The following is a 16,012-nucleotide window of genomic DNA, read 5'->3' as shown; positions in this document are numbered from 1 at the left end:
GCCTCAGTTTCCTGTTCTTAGATGACAGGAGTGGCACACAGTGGGGTCTTCTGCTGCTGTAAGGTTCGATGTGTTGTGCATTCAGAGATTGTATTCTGCATACCTTGGTTGTAACGAGTGATTATTTGAGTTACTGTTGCCTTTCTATCATCTCGAGTCAGTCTGAGCATTCTCCTCTGACATCAACAAGGCCTTTCATCCACACAACTGCCACTCACTGGATATTTTCTTTTTTCGGACCATTCTCTGTAAACCCTAGAGATGGTTGTGTGTGATAACTCCAGTAAATCAGCAGTTTTTGAAATACTCTGATCAGCCCATCTGGCACCAACAGTCATGCCACGTTCAAAGTCCTTAAATCTCCATTCTTCCCCATTCTGATGCTCGGTTTGCATTTCAGCAAGTTGTCTTCAACACATCTAGATGCCTAATTGCATTGATTTGCTGCCATGTGATTGGCTGTTTAGCAATTTGTGTTACCAAGCAATTGAACCATTGAACCTGTGTACCTAATAAAGTGTATGTATATGTATGTATGTATGTATGTATGTATATATGTGTGTGTGTATATATATATATGTGTGTATATATATATATATATATATATATATATATATATATATATATATATATATATATATAATATATTCAGCCTGCTTTGGTCTGGTCATGTGATCATGGCCCATTCTTTGCCAGTGCTCCCTCCTCTTCCCTGTAGCCGCCGCTAACTGACACGGAGGAGCAGGATCATGTGACCAGACTGTAGTGGGCTGAAAATAGGTAAGTATATACATCTTTCTTACGAAGTTTGTCAGCATAGGTAATAGAAGGGGGAAGGAGCATTTTTAGGACACTTTAGGTGGAATCCCACTTAAAGTGGTTGTTAAAGCTCACATTTTTTTACCTTCATGCATTGTATGAATGAATGTAAAAAACCTGTGTGCAGTCCCCCCCCCACAGCCCCCCTAATACTCACCTGAGCCCTCTCTTGATCCAGCAATGTGCATGAGAGCCTTGTCTGTTCCGGTACTCCCTCTCCTCGTAGGCTAAGACCACATCGCAAGCCATTGGCTCCCACTGCTGTCAAACACAGCCAGTGAACCAATAAGGAGAGAATGGGGGGCAGGGCCAGCCATGGCTCTCTATCTTATAGACACATCGAGTATGGCGTGGCAGCGAACGCGCACCAGTGCCCCATAACAAACGGCTTGCTATTGGGGGGCACTAGTCAAGGGGGAGGAGCCAGAAATGCCGGCAGAGGACTCGACGAAGAGGATTGGGGCAAAACGATTGCACATCGTGGGTAAGTATGACTCATTTGTTTTTTGTCTTGTTTTTTTAAAACGCATATCCTTTAATACCATTTTAAAGACTTCCTCTCCAATGATCAGGACATTTGGAAACTGATTGTTCCTCATTCACTTGAGTTTTTCATTACAAAAAGCTACTTTGCTTTTCCAGGATTTGTGCTTTTCTGTCATTTCAATTTAGGAATAGCTTGCTCTTTCACCCAAACTTTGCATGCAATTGTGTCCGGAGAACATCGAGTTTCATACTGTCCTGTTTAGCTGGTTACAGTTTTATTCCCAGTAGTTGATGGGCACTTGGCATGTTTTGAAAATGCTCATCTAGTGAACTTTTCTTAAAGCAGAACCCTGGTCAAGCTATAAACATTCAGATATTTACACATTCTTAAAGCATAACTAATAGAAAAACGTGCTTTTGGTTTTGGACAGAGTGGAGAGAGAGAGTAGAACACCTATTAGGTTTTTATCGCTGTCTGTGCCCCTGTTAGGGAGATTAATACTTAAAGTGGTTGTTAAGCCACTTTTTTTCTTTTTATAGTTTCATTTTATTAGATAACATTAAGCTTCCCAGTGAATATCATTTATAAAAATATGCTGCATAATACCTTATTTACGTGCGCTGCTCAGCGCTCAAGAGACTGCCCGCTGGTCTTCTCTCCCAATCTGATAGCTGCAGGGGGAGGTGCTCGCTGACGTCAGCTGGGATGAGGAGAGGAGGAGACCGGCGGGCAGTCACATGAGTGCCGAGAGGCGCTCGTAAATAAGGTATTATACAGCATATTTTTATAAATGACATCCACTGGGGAGCTTAATGTTATATGACAGAGGGAACTATAGAAAGCGCAAACTGTTTTTTTTTTACATCAGGAGGGGAGGATCAGGGGAGCTGACAGGCAGGGAGGGGAGGAGAACACAGGAGATGGAGAGGAGAGCTGCGGCTGGCGGAGGCACGTAAACTGACCTCGGTGTCAGGGCTCAGCAGCCAAGATATACCATGGTCAGTTTACATAGGAGAGGGTAAAGCCAGGCAGGATCAGCCAGGTAATACAGGGGGCCAGATTACACAGCACAGGCACACTGCTGTATAAAATGCTTTAAAAGAACAGGAGATATATATATATATATATATATATATATATATATATATATATATATATATATATATATATATATATATATATATATTTTTTTTTTTTTTAGGGTAACAAATCTTGTTTACCATTATCTTTGAAAGTAAAAGAAAATCCCAGATAATGGGTTGTCGGTAGAAAATTAATAGAGGGGAGATCTTCCAATGGAGACCTAGGGGTTCCCAAGGTATTCCCTTAATTTGCAGGGATTTCCTCCTACTTTCTGTTAAAGTTATGGGACAAGAAGTGAAGGTAAATCTCCCCAATTGGACACAGATGAAAAAAAAAAAGAAAAAAAAAATTACTCAATCCAAAATGAAATAAAAGTTTTGCCTATAGTTCTACTTTAACAGGCAATATATAGGTTTTTAGACTAATCTTCGCTAACCTCTGTACTTTATGAACTCTAGAGCAGCGGTCATCAACCAGTGGTCTGTGGACCACAAGAAATTTTGGTAGTTCTGCCACAAATCAACATTTTGGCAGATGCTTACCACCCAATGTTGTTTCCAGTATTGTTCTCAATGCGCACTGACAGTCAATACTGTCAACACATTCATACCCGATGCATACTCTGTAGTTCCGTCTTCTTTGATCTCAGAGGGAGGTGCCGGGAGTAGCGCAGAAAGCGGGAGGTGAAGGAGGGGACTTCCAAGGGCAGCTTGTTACAGACTGTGGGAGGAAGCACGAAGCTCTAGCACATTGCTGGATAAGGAGGTGAGACACAATAAGGAGTTTGTGTAAGGCAGCAGTATGATACAGAGTGGGGGGGGGGGGCAGAGAGCTGGAGTATTGTGTGTGTATAAGGCATCAGTGTGATCGGGGGGGGGGCTGGGAGTGAGTGTAACCAAGAAATAGCTTCTCCAAAATTTTGACAATTTTTTATTCCGCAGCGGCCAAAGTTCTACCTTAAAGGGGTTGTAAAGATTTTTTTTTTAATAACAAACATGGTATACTTACCTCCTCTGTGCAAGGGTTTTGCACAGAGTGGCCCTAATCCTCCTCTTCTGGGGTCCCCCAATGGCGCTCCTGGCTCCTCCCCGCATCGAGTGCCCTCTCGGAGGCCTGCATTCCAAGGGGGCACCCGTGTGGGCGCGTTCCTGAGTCCTGCTGCTGTGTCCATTGATACAGACAGCAGGACTCCGCCCCGACTCCCGTGTTACTGGATTTTATTGACAGTAACGGGAGCCAGTGGCTGCGCTGCTATCCAATGAGGACCCGAGACAGTGGCTGGAGCTGCTGTGCTCGTCCCCGTCGATGGAACGATCAGGTTCAGGTATGTAAAAGGGGGCTCTGGGGGCTGGTCTGGTGCACTACAAGAGGTTTTTCACCTCAACGCATAGAATGCAATAAGGTGAAAAACCTCAAGGGTTTACAACCCCTTTAAAGAAAACCTGTATTGGAAAATTAACGAAAGTTAAAAATTTCCTTCCAAATTTTTTTTTCAAGGTTCTTTTCTCTCTGATCTTGGAACAAGCTTTTAGCCAATAATTTGGGAATTCTCAGTCTGAATCCTTTTTCAGAATGTGCTGCTTATATATATATCTTAATACAGGTTCCTTTAATACTTAGAGGAAATGTTTGGAGCAGGGCTGCAGATCATATTTTCCAGTTGTTTGGAGTTTGGCTGTGCCCAGCAGAAATCCTGCCAATGTCATGTATTCTTATTTATAGGGGTATAGTGTTAACAATTGTAGGCAGTCCACACTCGCACTGCATTGCTGTAATGTACATAGCACACATCAGTTCCTGTGTATCACATTCATGTTGGAGAACTGAGAACACACATCCATCCCGGTTACTCAGCCTTCTATGAACACATGATATGTATGTCATGCCTGTTGAAAGATTATGTGCTCCAGTTACTTTGAGCTTTGTACTCAGAGGACCAGGACCCAGAACAAAGCATACAGCAATTCCTGTGACTGGAGATACAGTAATTGGAGCATTTTTCCAGAAATTATTTGCAGAAAACCCTTAAGAGCAATGCATGCTGTCATCACTGTATGAAGAATCGCACCAGTTTTATTAACCACTTAAAGACCAGGCCTCTTTTTCAGACTCGGTGTTTACATGTTAAAAACAAGTTTTTTTTTTGCTAGAAAATTACTTAGAACCCCCAAACATTATATATATATATATATATATATATATATATATATATATATATATATATATATATATATATATATATATTTTCTAACACCCTAGAGAATAAAATGGCAGACTTTGCAATACTTTTTGACACACTGTATTTGCGCAGCGGTCTTACAAGTGCACTTTTTTTGGAAAAAATTCACTTTTTTTGAATAAAAAAATAAAACAACAGTAAAGTTAGCCCAATTTTTTTTTTATATTGTGAAAGATAATGTTACGTAGAGCAAATTGATACCCAACATGTCATGCTTCAAAATTGTGCCCGCTCGTGTAATGGCGTCAAACTTTTACCCTTAAAAATCTCCATAGGCAACGTTTAAAAAATTCTACAGATTGCATGTCTTGAGTTACAGAGGAAGTCTAGGGCTAGAATTATTGCTCTCGCTCTAACAATTGCGGCAATATCTCACATGTGTGGTTTGACCACCGTTTTCATATGCGGTCGCTACTCAGGTATGCGTTAGGTTCTGCGCGTGAGCTTGACGGGGCGCTTTTAAAAAAAGTTTTTTCTTATTTATTTTGCTTGATTTTATAATGTTTAAAAAAAAAAAAAGAATTGGGTCACTTTAATTCCTATTTAAAGGAATGTAAACATCCCTTCTAATGGAAAAAAGCATGACCGGTCCTCTTAAATATGAGATCTGGGGTCAAAAAGACCTCAGATCTCATATTTGGACTTAAATGCAATAAAAAAAAAAAAAAAAAAAAAAGAATTTGTCATTTGAGAAAAAAGACACACAAAAAATGGCCCTTTAAGACGTATGGGTGGAAGTGACGTTTTGACATCGCATCCGCCCTGCTGTAGTATGGAGACAGGTGGGGGCCATCTTCCCCTCACTCGTCTCCATACCCAGCCATGGACAGGTCCTGATCGCCTCCGCCGCTGCCGACGGCTCCGGTAAGCGGCGGGAGGGGGCTGGCCCTTCTCCCGCCGACGATTAACGGTGATCTCGCTGTGAATCCACTGCAGAGACCACCATTATCGTTAACAGAAACGCCGGCCGAAAAGATGGATACCTCGGTTGTTGCAGCAGTTACTGCCGTTACCGAGAGATCCATCTTTAAACTGCCGACGTATATGTACAGGAGCCAGTCGGCAAGTGGTTAAAAGAATCCTGAGCGCTGCAACTGCCAAACTCTCCTGAAAATGCTATTTGTATTTGCATATTTGACTTTATGCTGACCATCTTCTTAAAATACGTAGGCCCTATTCACACCTCAGCGTTTTGTAGCTTAAAGTTCAAAGCTCTAAAACGCTGGAGGAGAAAAAAAAAATCAATTATTCTCTATAGAGAGTGGTTCACGTCTCGACTACAATTTGCCTGAAGCTCAAAGTTCTGGAGCTTTTTTTGTAGCTCGAATCCGCAGATTGGTGTATTTTTGAAGTGCTTTTTGTTCCATAGAAATGCTTGATTTGCACGTTTTTAAGTGTTTTAGCATGTTTTGCCGCACATTTCTGAGCGTTTTTCTGCTCAAATGCAATAATTAAAGAAAAAAAAATAATTGATAAATAATAAATGCATAAACAATAATAAGCAGAAATCAATAATAAATATAAATAAAAAAAAATAAATAAAATAACCCTAACCACAACCACTGACCCTTAATATTAAACCCTAATCCTAACCCAAACCTAAGAAAATAAATAATCAGTAAATAAAAAATAAATATACCCCCTAACCAGAACCTTTAAAGCCTAACCCCTTACAAAAATGAATACATTAATAATAAATAATAGTGGATGAAAAGCTTAAAAACATAGCAACAAATGATGAAATAGATTATATCTTTCTCTATTGGCTAATAAAAAAAACCCAAAGCTCAAAAACGCTGTACAAAAACGCCCATGAAAACGCCCGAAAATGCAATGCTCAGGTGTGAATACAGCCCTAGTCACTGACCTGGAACAAGTTTTTAATTTGATCTCCATATTTGTTTTAAGTCTGTTTTAAGTCTGTGAATTATGGAAGTCATGGGGTCAAATGACAGCTAACAGTTTCTAGAGGAAGCGAGTCTTGTGAATTTTCACAATTTTACTTATGGTTTCCCAAATAAAGCAATACAAGAAAAGAGCATTCTTTCATTGCACAAGGGACCCTATTTATAATGGAGTGCAGATGCAGCTATCCACTCTACAATGGACACCTCCGTGTTTATGCCACACAGCATTCTGCATTTTTCACGCCATTTATTCAATGCGCCTGTTGGAGGGTTCTCCGCACAACACTGTGCCATGTGCTTGGAGAGGTTGACATATCATGTGACTAGGCTTTTCTCCTCCAGAAACCTTTTTTTTTTTTTGGGGGGGGGGGGGTGTTGGGTTTACAATTGTCAAAATGAATGGGGCTTTGCTTACTTCGGAGTCCCAATGTAAAAAGACCTATCACTAGCTTTACAAGTTTACACGACTAAGGCTGGGTTCACACTTCAGCATGCGGCAGCTCAAACAAGGAGTCACCATTTCAGGTCCGATTTCAGTCTAAATTTTTGGCTGAATTCGTACCTGAAATGGACCAAAAGACACACAGGACTCCTGTACAGTTTGCTTCGGAGATGTGTGAACCAGCTTCATAGACAGCCGGTTACAATCTCCTGCTATGTGAATTGGATGCGGGGAAACCCACATCCAATTGGCAATAGTGTGGACCCAGCCTAAATGATGTATCACACTATACTACAACAGAGTGTGTGTGTGTGTGTGTGTATATATATATATATATATATATATATATATATATATATATATATATATATATATATATATATATATATATATATATATATATATATATATATATATATATATATATATTGATCTTACTTGTAGTAAGTGGTCCTAAGCTCCAGTAAAGTGACTTCCTAAGTATACTCTTGGGCCCCTTTTAACACCAGCGGATGGATGGTCTGATCGGGTCCACCTGAAAAACGGACAGGCCGACCCGATCAGACCACCCATTGTCCTCTATGGGGCGGTGGATGTCTGCTGACACCCGCCGGGCATCCAATCTGACAAAATCCGCTGAAAACAGGCATATGGAGATATGTTCCCCTTCTGTCCAGCGGGTCAGATCGGATGACAATCAGATGGAAATGGACATGCAGTGCGTTTCCATCCAACAGCCCCATAGAGGAGAGACTGTGTCCTTGTCCGCTCTGCATAGCAGATTGACACGGACCTGTCATCTGCCTGGTCAGTGGAGAGATCCCCCGCTGTGCAGGCGGATTCCGCTCGGACAGATCCGCCCCGTATGAACACCATACGGACAGATCCGCCCCGTATGGACACCATACGGACAGATCCGCCCCGTATGGACGTCATACGGACAGATCCGCCCCGTATGGACGTCATACGGACAGATCCGCCCCGTATGGACGTCATACGGACAGATCCGCCCCGTATGGACACCATACGGACAGATCCGCCCCGTATGGACACCATACGGGCAGATCCGCCCCGTAGGGACACCATACGGGCAGATCCGCCCCGTAGGGACACCATACGGGCAGATCCGCCCCGTAGGGACACCATACGGGCAGATCCGCCCCGTAGGGACACCATACGGGCAGATCCGCCCCGTAGGGACACCATACGGGCAGATCCGCCCCGTAGGGACACCATACGGGCAGATCCGCCCCGTAGGGACACCATACGGACAGATCCGCCCCGTAGGGACACCATACGGACAGATCCGCCCCGTAGGGACACCATACGGACAGATCCGCCCCGTAGGGACACCATACGGACAGATCCGCCCCGTAGGGACACCATACGGACAGATCCGCCCCGTAGGGACACCATACGGACAGATCCGCCCCGTAGGGACACCATACGGACAGATCCGCCCCGTGTGAAATCTAGAAGAAGAATATCGCCGGCTCTGCTGCAGGCTTGACAAATCATGTCTCACTCGTCTCCTTTTATTTTGACAGGTGGATCGTAGATATGGAAGGGGCACCAGGAACATTATATGAAGGAGAGAAGTTTCAACTTTTATTTAAGTTCAGCAGTCGATATCCCTTTGATTCTCCTCAGGTAATGTTACAAATACAAAAAAACAACACCACAAACAATACAAAAAAATTCTCCTTAAATGTTATCTTGGCTGAATTGCCTTTGGTCTGTGTGGAGGGGTGTCGAACTGGACAGATACAGGCAGATGGCAGTAAAAACATTCTCACTCCATTTTAAAGTTAAGTTGGGCTTGGATTGGGCTTTAAGCCAAAGTAGATGTATCTATAATAATAATTATGGGTAATAATTTGTAGAGCAACTGTTGGAGAGTGTGGTGCAGTAGCATATGAGTGCTGATTAGTGAAACTGGATCATTGATTAATCTCTAAGCTCCATAAATGACGGAGAATCTTGGCGTTCCCTAGGCCATGTTAAATTAATCGGGCCACAGTTCAGGAGGTGATGTGGCATTGTTGCGGGTTCCTGCGTGATTGGAAATTATGTGAAAGGAAGTTTGTTTTGTGGTCATGTAAAGTTAGAAGGTAGGTGGACTGAATTACATACAAGCTTACTTCACCGGTTCAAGTTTTTTGCACCTAATTTTCCAAGTCAGCCTATATGATGTGGCAGTTTCAAGGGAGTCTCATTTTCCCTTTTTGCTCGTTTTGTGTCAGAAGAATGCATGAGGAATTTTGTAACACCATGAAAGAGGTGACAAAGTGTTTAAAGCACTTAAAAAAACCCCACCTTGCGAAAGAAGAGAACACTTAGCTGTCACCTGTCCTGCCCCTTGTGCCTCGGTCTACCCTCTCTTTCAAGGCTGTAGGCGGTGGCAGAATCTTCAGTATTTGGCTGGCATTTCCATGTGTATTCAATGTCTGCATCCCCCACCATGAACGGTTTTACCCACCAGCCACAACGTCACCACTGTGTCCTTGAGATGCATTAGTGCCTGGTGGAGGAAGCAGGCATCTGTCAGAACTGGTGACACTCTTGCTTTAGTGCAGGGGTGGGCAACAAATTTTCCTGAGGGCCACATAAGGTATGTGCAGCGGCTGCAACTTTTTGATTTGGGCTGCAGATTTTGACAAGCAGGGCTCTGTCTGGCACTGGAGTCTCTAAGAATTGCAAGAAAATTGTGAGTAATGCAGTTCACTAGCTCCCACTAGCAACCGCACTGCTGATTATAAATATCATTTGTAAACTATTGCTGAGATCCTAAATTTAGTTGTTTTCTTCTTTCAGGTTATGTTCACCGGTGATAATATCCCTGTCCATCCTCATGTTTATAGCAATGGTCATATCTGTTTATCAATTTTAACGGAGGACTGGTCTCCTGCACTATCAGTGCAATCCGTGTGTCTTAGCATAATCAGCATGCTATCTAGCTGCAAAGAGAAGGTAAAAGCAACAAACAAGTTTTATTTTTTTTTAGTTGTTATTTTGGTTTTCCTTTGTTGAAATCCTTCAAACTTCATTTCATTTGATAAACCACTTGAGTTCCCAAATCATTTTCTCCCCATTAATTCCAGAGCATTTTTGGGGGGGGACAGATTTAGGGTTTTAATTTTGTAGAAAATTTGTACACATATATATTTTTCTTTTTCTTTTTTTTTTTTATTTATTTTTTATTATTATTTTTTTTTTTAAATAGTAAATTTGAAAAAAGCATTTTTCTTTGTTTGCTAGTGCAATGTTTATGTAATTTGCTCACCCTTGCATATTTACCACAAAATATAGTCAACAAAGTCTGCTGAAAAAAATTAGGTCAAATCAATCAGTGTTTTTTATGCAACATTGCTGAATGGCAAAGCTCAAAGTGAATGTGTTTTACATTATTCCCCTTTAAATGCTACATTGCAGCACATAGTCAATCAGTCATACACTGACAGTTCCAGAACAGCCTGCAGTGTTCCTCCTAAGGCTGGCTCCTCCTCTAAAAGGAGAAGTTCTGTTAGTGTGAGCCGTCTTCCCCGTACATCGTACAGGCAGGCTGTTTTACACTGACAGGAAAAATCAATGAACTACCACGGCGCTGAACAGAGCAGTGGTGGTTCATTGAAAACTACAAGCTGACAGCTGCAAAGGATGTTTATTAAAAAGTGACAGTACAGGGAACTTCTCCCTGTACTGCTGTCACAAAGAGTGCAGGGATTGCCGAGCGACTGCCGGATCGGGAACATATTTCATGTTCCACCCTTAAAACAGGTGGAATATGTAACATGTTCCCAAAGGTGAACTTATCCTTTACGTTAACTTACTGCTTGGAGTCAACCGTAGCTCTCTGTGGCCCCTCTTCCTCTTTATCCAGGGAAGAGTTCTCTGCATCAATGCTAGATTTTATTGGGCTACTTGCAAATGTGATTGTTGACTCAGACCACAGAGGATAGAAGTGTAGTTCTATGCTTTTTCCTTTTTGATCTTACAGAAATTATAAGGTGTTGAGGCTTAGAGCCTCCTTTCTTTTTAAGGTGGTTTCGTCCTTTTTCCTTTAAACTAGAATTTTTTTTTTCTACCATCTCTGTCTATATCAGAAGAAAATTTCCCTTCACTGCCTGAATGTCGTTCATGCTATATGAGTTTATATCTCAGCCACTTTCTCAGTTATAAAGACCAATTCTGTCTTGGAAGGTCCCAGTGGTCCCCATAAGGGGAACAGCTTCTCGCCCCACCATTTATAAATGGCTCAGACAGATCATTGCCCAAGCCTATGCTCTTAAAGTGATTGTAAAGTTTTTTGTTTTTTTTTTAACAAGAATGTCATACCTGCTCTGTGCAATTGTTTTGCACAGAGCAGCCCCAATTCATCTCTTCTGGCTCCACCCCCCACCCCCCAAGTGCCCCTATAGCAAGCCAGTTGTGTGGGTTCAAACATGATTTGAGCTCGGCCCCACCCCCCTCACAAGCTGTGGCTGAAAACCGCAGGAGCCAATAGCTCCTGTCGTTGTCCTGGCGTTTTCTGAAAGCAGTGGGCCTGTGTGAAAAATTATAAGTCTCCTGGCTGTGAAAAAGGAAGCGCAGCAGTGCGGTTCTCATTGTGCTCAATATTGGTCATGGCATGAATGGATACAGGGTTCAGGGGTCAGTAGTAAGTGAGGCAGAGTTTAGGGGTCAGTAGTAAGTGTGTGTGTGTGTGGGTTTTTTTTTTTTTGAGAATAGTTATGTTTAGGCAGGAATACCACCTTTTATAGCAAATGAAAGAAGCTACCAACCATATAGGGAGTGCATTGTTTCATGGGTCGGTAGACTATAGCACTTCCAGTGTGACAAGCAGGGCAAAATGAGGCATGTGTAAAGTGCTTTTACTGGGGAGGAAGGTTTAGGTGGGTAGGAGAGAGGTGGAATGAGGGGGAGGTGGGTGGGAGATGCTGTAACCTGGGTGGGGGGGGGGGGGTTAGGTGGGTGACAGGGAGGCACAGTGATTAGAAGGTGAGCTGGTATGGGGGGGTAGGTAAGGCAGTGTGGGGGGTGGGTGAAGTGGTGGGGTGTGAGATGGAAAGGGATTTTTACAGGTACCAGCAGCAGGATATTCAGCTCACCTGGGTCGCTCAGTTCCGCTGGTCAGCTTGGAATATCTGTGCAGAGCCTGCCCTGTGTCCCAGTTTCCTGCCTGCAGTGATGTCACTCCCTGGCCGGCCACGTCTGATGGAGGAAGTTCCGTCCTTTCCCTCCTCCTTCTCTGAATGTTAGGGCCTGGGGGCGGGGCAAGCACGTGATTGGCTACTAGGACCACTGATGTCCTAGCAACCAATCATGTGCTTGTCCCGACTTTCAGAGAAGTAGGAATGCAAGAATGGAGGAGGGGGAAGTCTGGGGACCACACTGACGCTCAGCCTATATTCTCTGACAGATCTGATTGCTGAGGCTGAATGGCGTGGCTTCATGCAGCAGCAGGGACTAACAGCATTTGGGCAGGGTGCTCTTGGGCTTCAGACCCCCTAACCCCCCCTTTTATCTATGTCTCTATGGCGAAGAGTAGGGAAACCAGCGTCTGTGGCTGCATTCTAGCGCCGGCCCTGTGCACATGGTGGATTGTATTTCAGGCTATACAATTGAAATGGTCAATATTGCAAATGCACACGTCTTCAAAATCACTTCTTTCAAAGGCACAAGCTGTCTGGATGCTGTATCTGCATTACAATACAAAAAATGCAGAACTACTGCTGGGCTTTATAAATTGAAAGTCTGCAATTCTGCTCAAATAAAATCACTTGAAAGCCCCCCCCGATATTAAATAGTTATTTGTAAATTAAGAATGTAAACCGTTTATGTAAATGTTATGTTAAATATATAAATTCTTTTAAACAATAAAACTGGCTAAAAACCATTTTAGTTTCTTTTTTAGGCAGAAAAAATGAATAATGGTTTATCTAATTTAGACCTGCATCAGGAAGCATCTGGGCTCATTACATAACCATTTAATATCAGTCTTGGTATAGTGGCAGTGTTGTATAATGCGGGCAGGTTTGCTTTATTATCTGCATAAAGATCAAATTGAGGTCATTTTGTTCTTGGCTCAGGAATTTAACCTAGATTTAACCACATAGCCTCAGAACAGTTGTCTCGGCCATCGCTTGCTTATCGGCAAACCTTATTACCTTATTGTGGTATGAAATTTCTACCAAAATATACTGTAGTTTAGGATCTTATAGTACAGGAGAATCTTCTTTATTCTACTCAAATGGTCATATTACTTAACCCTTTTGTAACCAGAGGTCTTTGAAACCTAGATGCCAAACCAAATTTCACAGCGTCTGTATGTGCCAGTTAACTTCACAATAACTCTGTAACTGATTTATCTACTGAAGATATTTTTATTGTTTTTTAAAGGCATATACAGATTTTATTTGGTACACTGTTTTAATAAATTATTTTATATTTTTTGTTTTAAGCTGTTGAATCGTCAAAAATATTTTAAAAACTTGCCATTTACACAAAATTTGAATTTAAACTTGTAAAAAAAAAAGTTCCAAAAAAGGTCTGGCCATTGTCTCCCGCTGCTGTCAGTCACAGCATGTAAGGAGAGGGGAGGGGGCATGGCTGAGACATATGCTATGTGGGCATTTAGAAGGGAGGAGGAACTAGGAGTGCTGGTGAAGGACCCCAGAAGAGGAGGGTTGGGGCTGCTTGTGTCCCTAACCAACAACCAAACCATTGCACAGAGCAGGAGTGACATGTTTGTTACTTTGAAACCACTTAAAGCGGAGTTCCACCCAAAAGTGCACCCCCCCCTGGTGTCACATTTGGGACCTTTCAGGGGGAGGGGGGAACTGGCACCCATTTATGACAGGTCTCCTTCCCCACTTCCGGGAGATCGGCCGCGGCCCGATCTCCCGGAAGTTTAGCCCCCGTCCTCCTTCCATTGCCGTCGGGCCAATTAGAAAGCACGCTTCGCACATGAGCAGTAGGTAACCAGGGGTAAAGCCAAAAGGCTTCACTGCTTGATTCCCTTAAAAGGAATAGCGGCAGGAGCACCTATGAGACGATCCGAAGATTGGCTGGGGTGCCGACATTGCAGGCTCCCTGGACGGGTAAGTGCCCCAATATTAAAAAATCAGCAGCTACAGTATTTGTAGCTGCTGACTTTTACCTTTTTTTTTTTTTTTTGGACTGGACCTCCTCTTTAAAGATCGAGTCTATTTTTGACAATTGTTGTTTTGTGAGAATTACTTAGAACCCCCAAAAATTATAATTTTTTTTTTTTAGCAGACACCCTAGAGAATAAAATAGAGATTGTTGCAATACTTTGTCACGATGTATTTGCGCAGAGGTCTTGCAAACGCAATTTTTCTGAAAAAAATACACTTTTTTTAATTGAAAAATAAGAAAACAGTAAAGTTAGCCCAATTTTTTTCTATAATGTATAAGCTAATGTTACGCTGAGTAAATTGATAGCTAACATGTCATGCTTCAAAATTGTACCTGCTCGTAGAATGGCGACAAACTTTGGCACTTAAAATCTCCATAAGCGACGTTTAAAATTTCTATGGGTTACCAGTTTTGAGTTACAGAGGGGGTGCTGGGCTAGAATTATTGCTCTTAATCTAACGATCAAGGCGATACCTAACGTGTGGTTTGAACACCATTTACATATGTGGGTGTGACTTGCGTATGTGTTCGCTTCTGCGTGCGATCTCCAAGGGATGGGAAGCTTTACATTTTTTTTATTTATTTTTTTTTATTTTTACAATGTCCGTTTAAAAAAAATGTTTTTGGATCACTTTTATTCCTATTACAAAGAATGGGAACACATCCTTTGTAATAGAAAAAAAGCATGACAGGGCCTCTTTATTGTGAGATCTGGGGTCACAAAGAACTCAGATCTCAAATTTACGCTTAAAAGCAAATACATTTTTTTCCCTTTTAGGGCCGGTGATCATATCATTTCTGCCACTTCCAACGGCTCTGGCAAGCGGAGACACCCGGTAGGGGGTGGCGCCTCTTCCGCCACCCATAAAAGTGATCTCGTGATGAATCCGCCGCTGAGACCACTTTTATGTGAAAGAGGATCCTCGGCCATGGATAAAAATACCAGGGTTTTGGCAGCTATCTGCTGCCATAACAACGGTATTTAACGTCAAAGTAACGACGTATATCCACGGAGGGCAGTCCGGGAGTGGTTAAAAAAAAAATGTTTTATTTACAATCACTTCAACACTTACATAGTAGTAATACAGTTTTAAAGGTTTTTTTTTATTTTTTTTTTATTTTGTATTATTATTATATTTTTTTATTGTCTGTATTATAATAAAAATTCTGCAGCATGCTGGAGGCAGCTGTCAGTGTGACTCTCTGTGACAGGCACAGCTCTGTGACAGCTGAGCTGGTAGTTTTGTACTGTAAGCAAACCCATGTGATCACTATGATTTGGTTGTTATGATGACCACATGATGGAAAGCTAATCGGAGTGCCTTCTGATCTGCAGTATTAGACCAGTGCTGTCAGGCTACTTGATCGTTACTGGAATGCAATCTACAGATAACAGGTGCAAGCAAACCCATTAAACTATAAAGCGCCTTGAATGTTAGTTGTTTTGTTTTTTTTACAATAGGAACAGACATTACAGGTACTAGGTAAGAACTTACAAACGAATTGCTTTTGATATTTATTAGGCAAAAAAGGTGGGTTCTCTTTTTTGCTTGTGTAAGACATGCTTATTTTTGTCTGTTTTATTATTTCCCCCTTTTTTCCTTAGAGAAGACCTCCAGATAATTCCTTTTATGTAAGAACGTGCAACAAAAATCCAAAGAAAACAAAATGGTGGTACCATGGTAAGTGTATAAGTGATTTACATCATAATCTATTTATTTAAAAACAGAAATGCCATTTGCTTAAATGGAATGTATAAGTTATGGTATGTTTTTCTTAGAAAATGTATAAATCTTTTCTTTTTCTGTTTAGTACACATGCCATAATGTATATGAGTTTTGCTTTTTGAGCCAGCAGGTGGAACTCTAGGTTCCCTT

At 41.9% G+C, this 16,012-nt stretch overlaps 1 protein-coding gene across 2 annotated transcripts in view; it reads left to right on the top strand.

Moving 5' to 3' along the window:
- The window catches only part of UBE2W (ubiquitin conjugating enzyme E2 W), a 69,002-nt gene that overhangs the window by 39,214 nt on the left and 13,776 nt on the right, over window positions 1–16,012 (top strand). For both annotated transcript variants that reach the window (XM_073631811.1, XM_073631812.1), the window contains 3 exons: window positions 8,525–8,627; window positions 9,792–9,947; window positions 15,742–15,817. In XM_073631811.1, coding sequence (XP_073487912.1) covers window positions 8,525–8,627; window positions 9,792–9,947; window positions 15,742–15,817 — 335 coding nt within the window. The remainder of the gene's footprint in view (window positions 1–8,524; window positions 8,628–9,791; window positions 9,948–15,741; window positions 15,818–16,012) is intronic.

The sequence above is a fragment of the Aquarana catesbeiana genome, linkage group LG05 (assembly GCF_042186555.1).
Source record: "Aquarana catesbeiana isolate 2022-GZ linkage group LG05, ASM4218655v1, whole genome shotgun sequence".
In the NCBI taxonomy this organism is placed as follows: domain Eukaryota; kingdom Metazoa; phylum Chordata; class Amphibia; order Anura; family Ranidae; genus Aquarana; species Aquarana catesbeiana.
This window is presented reverse-complemented; position numbering and strand designations above follow the sequence as displayed.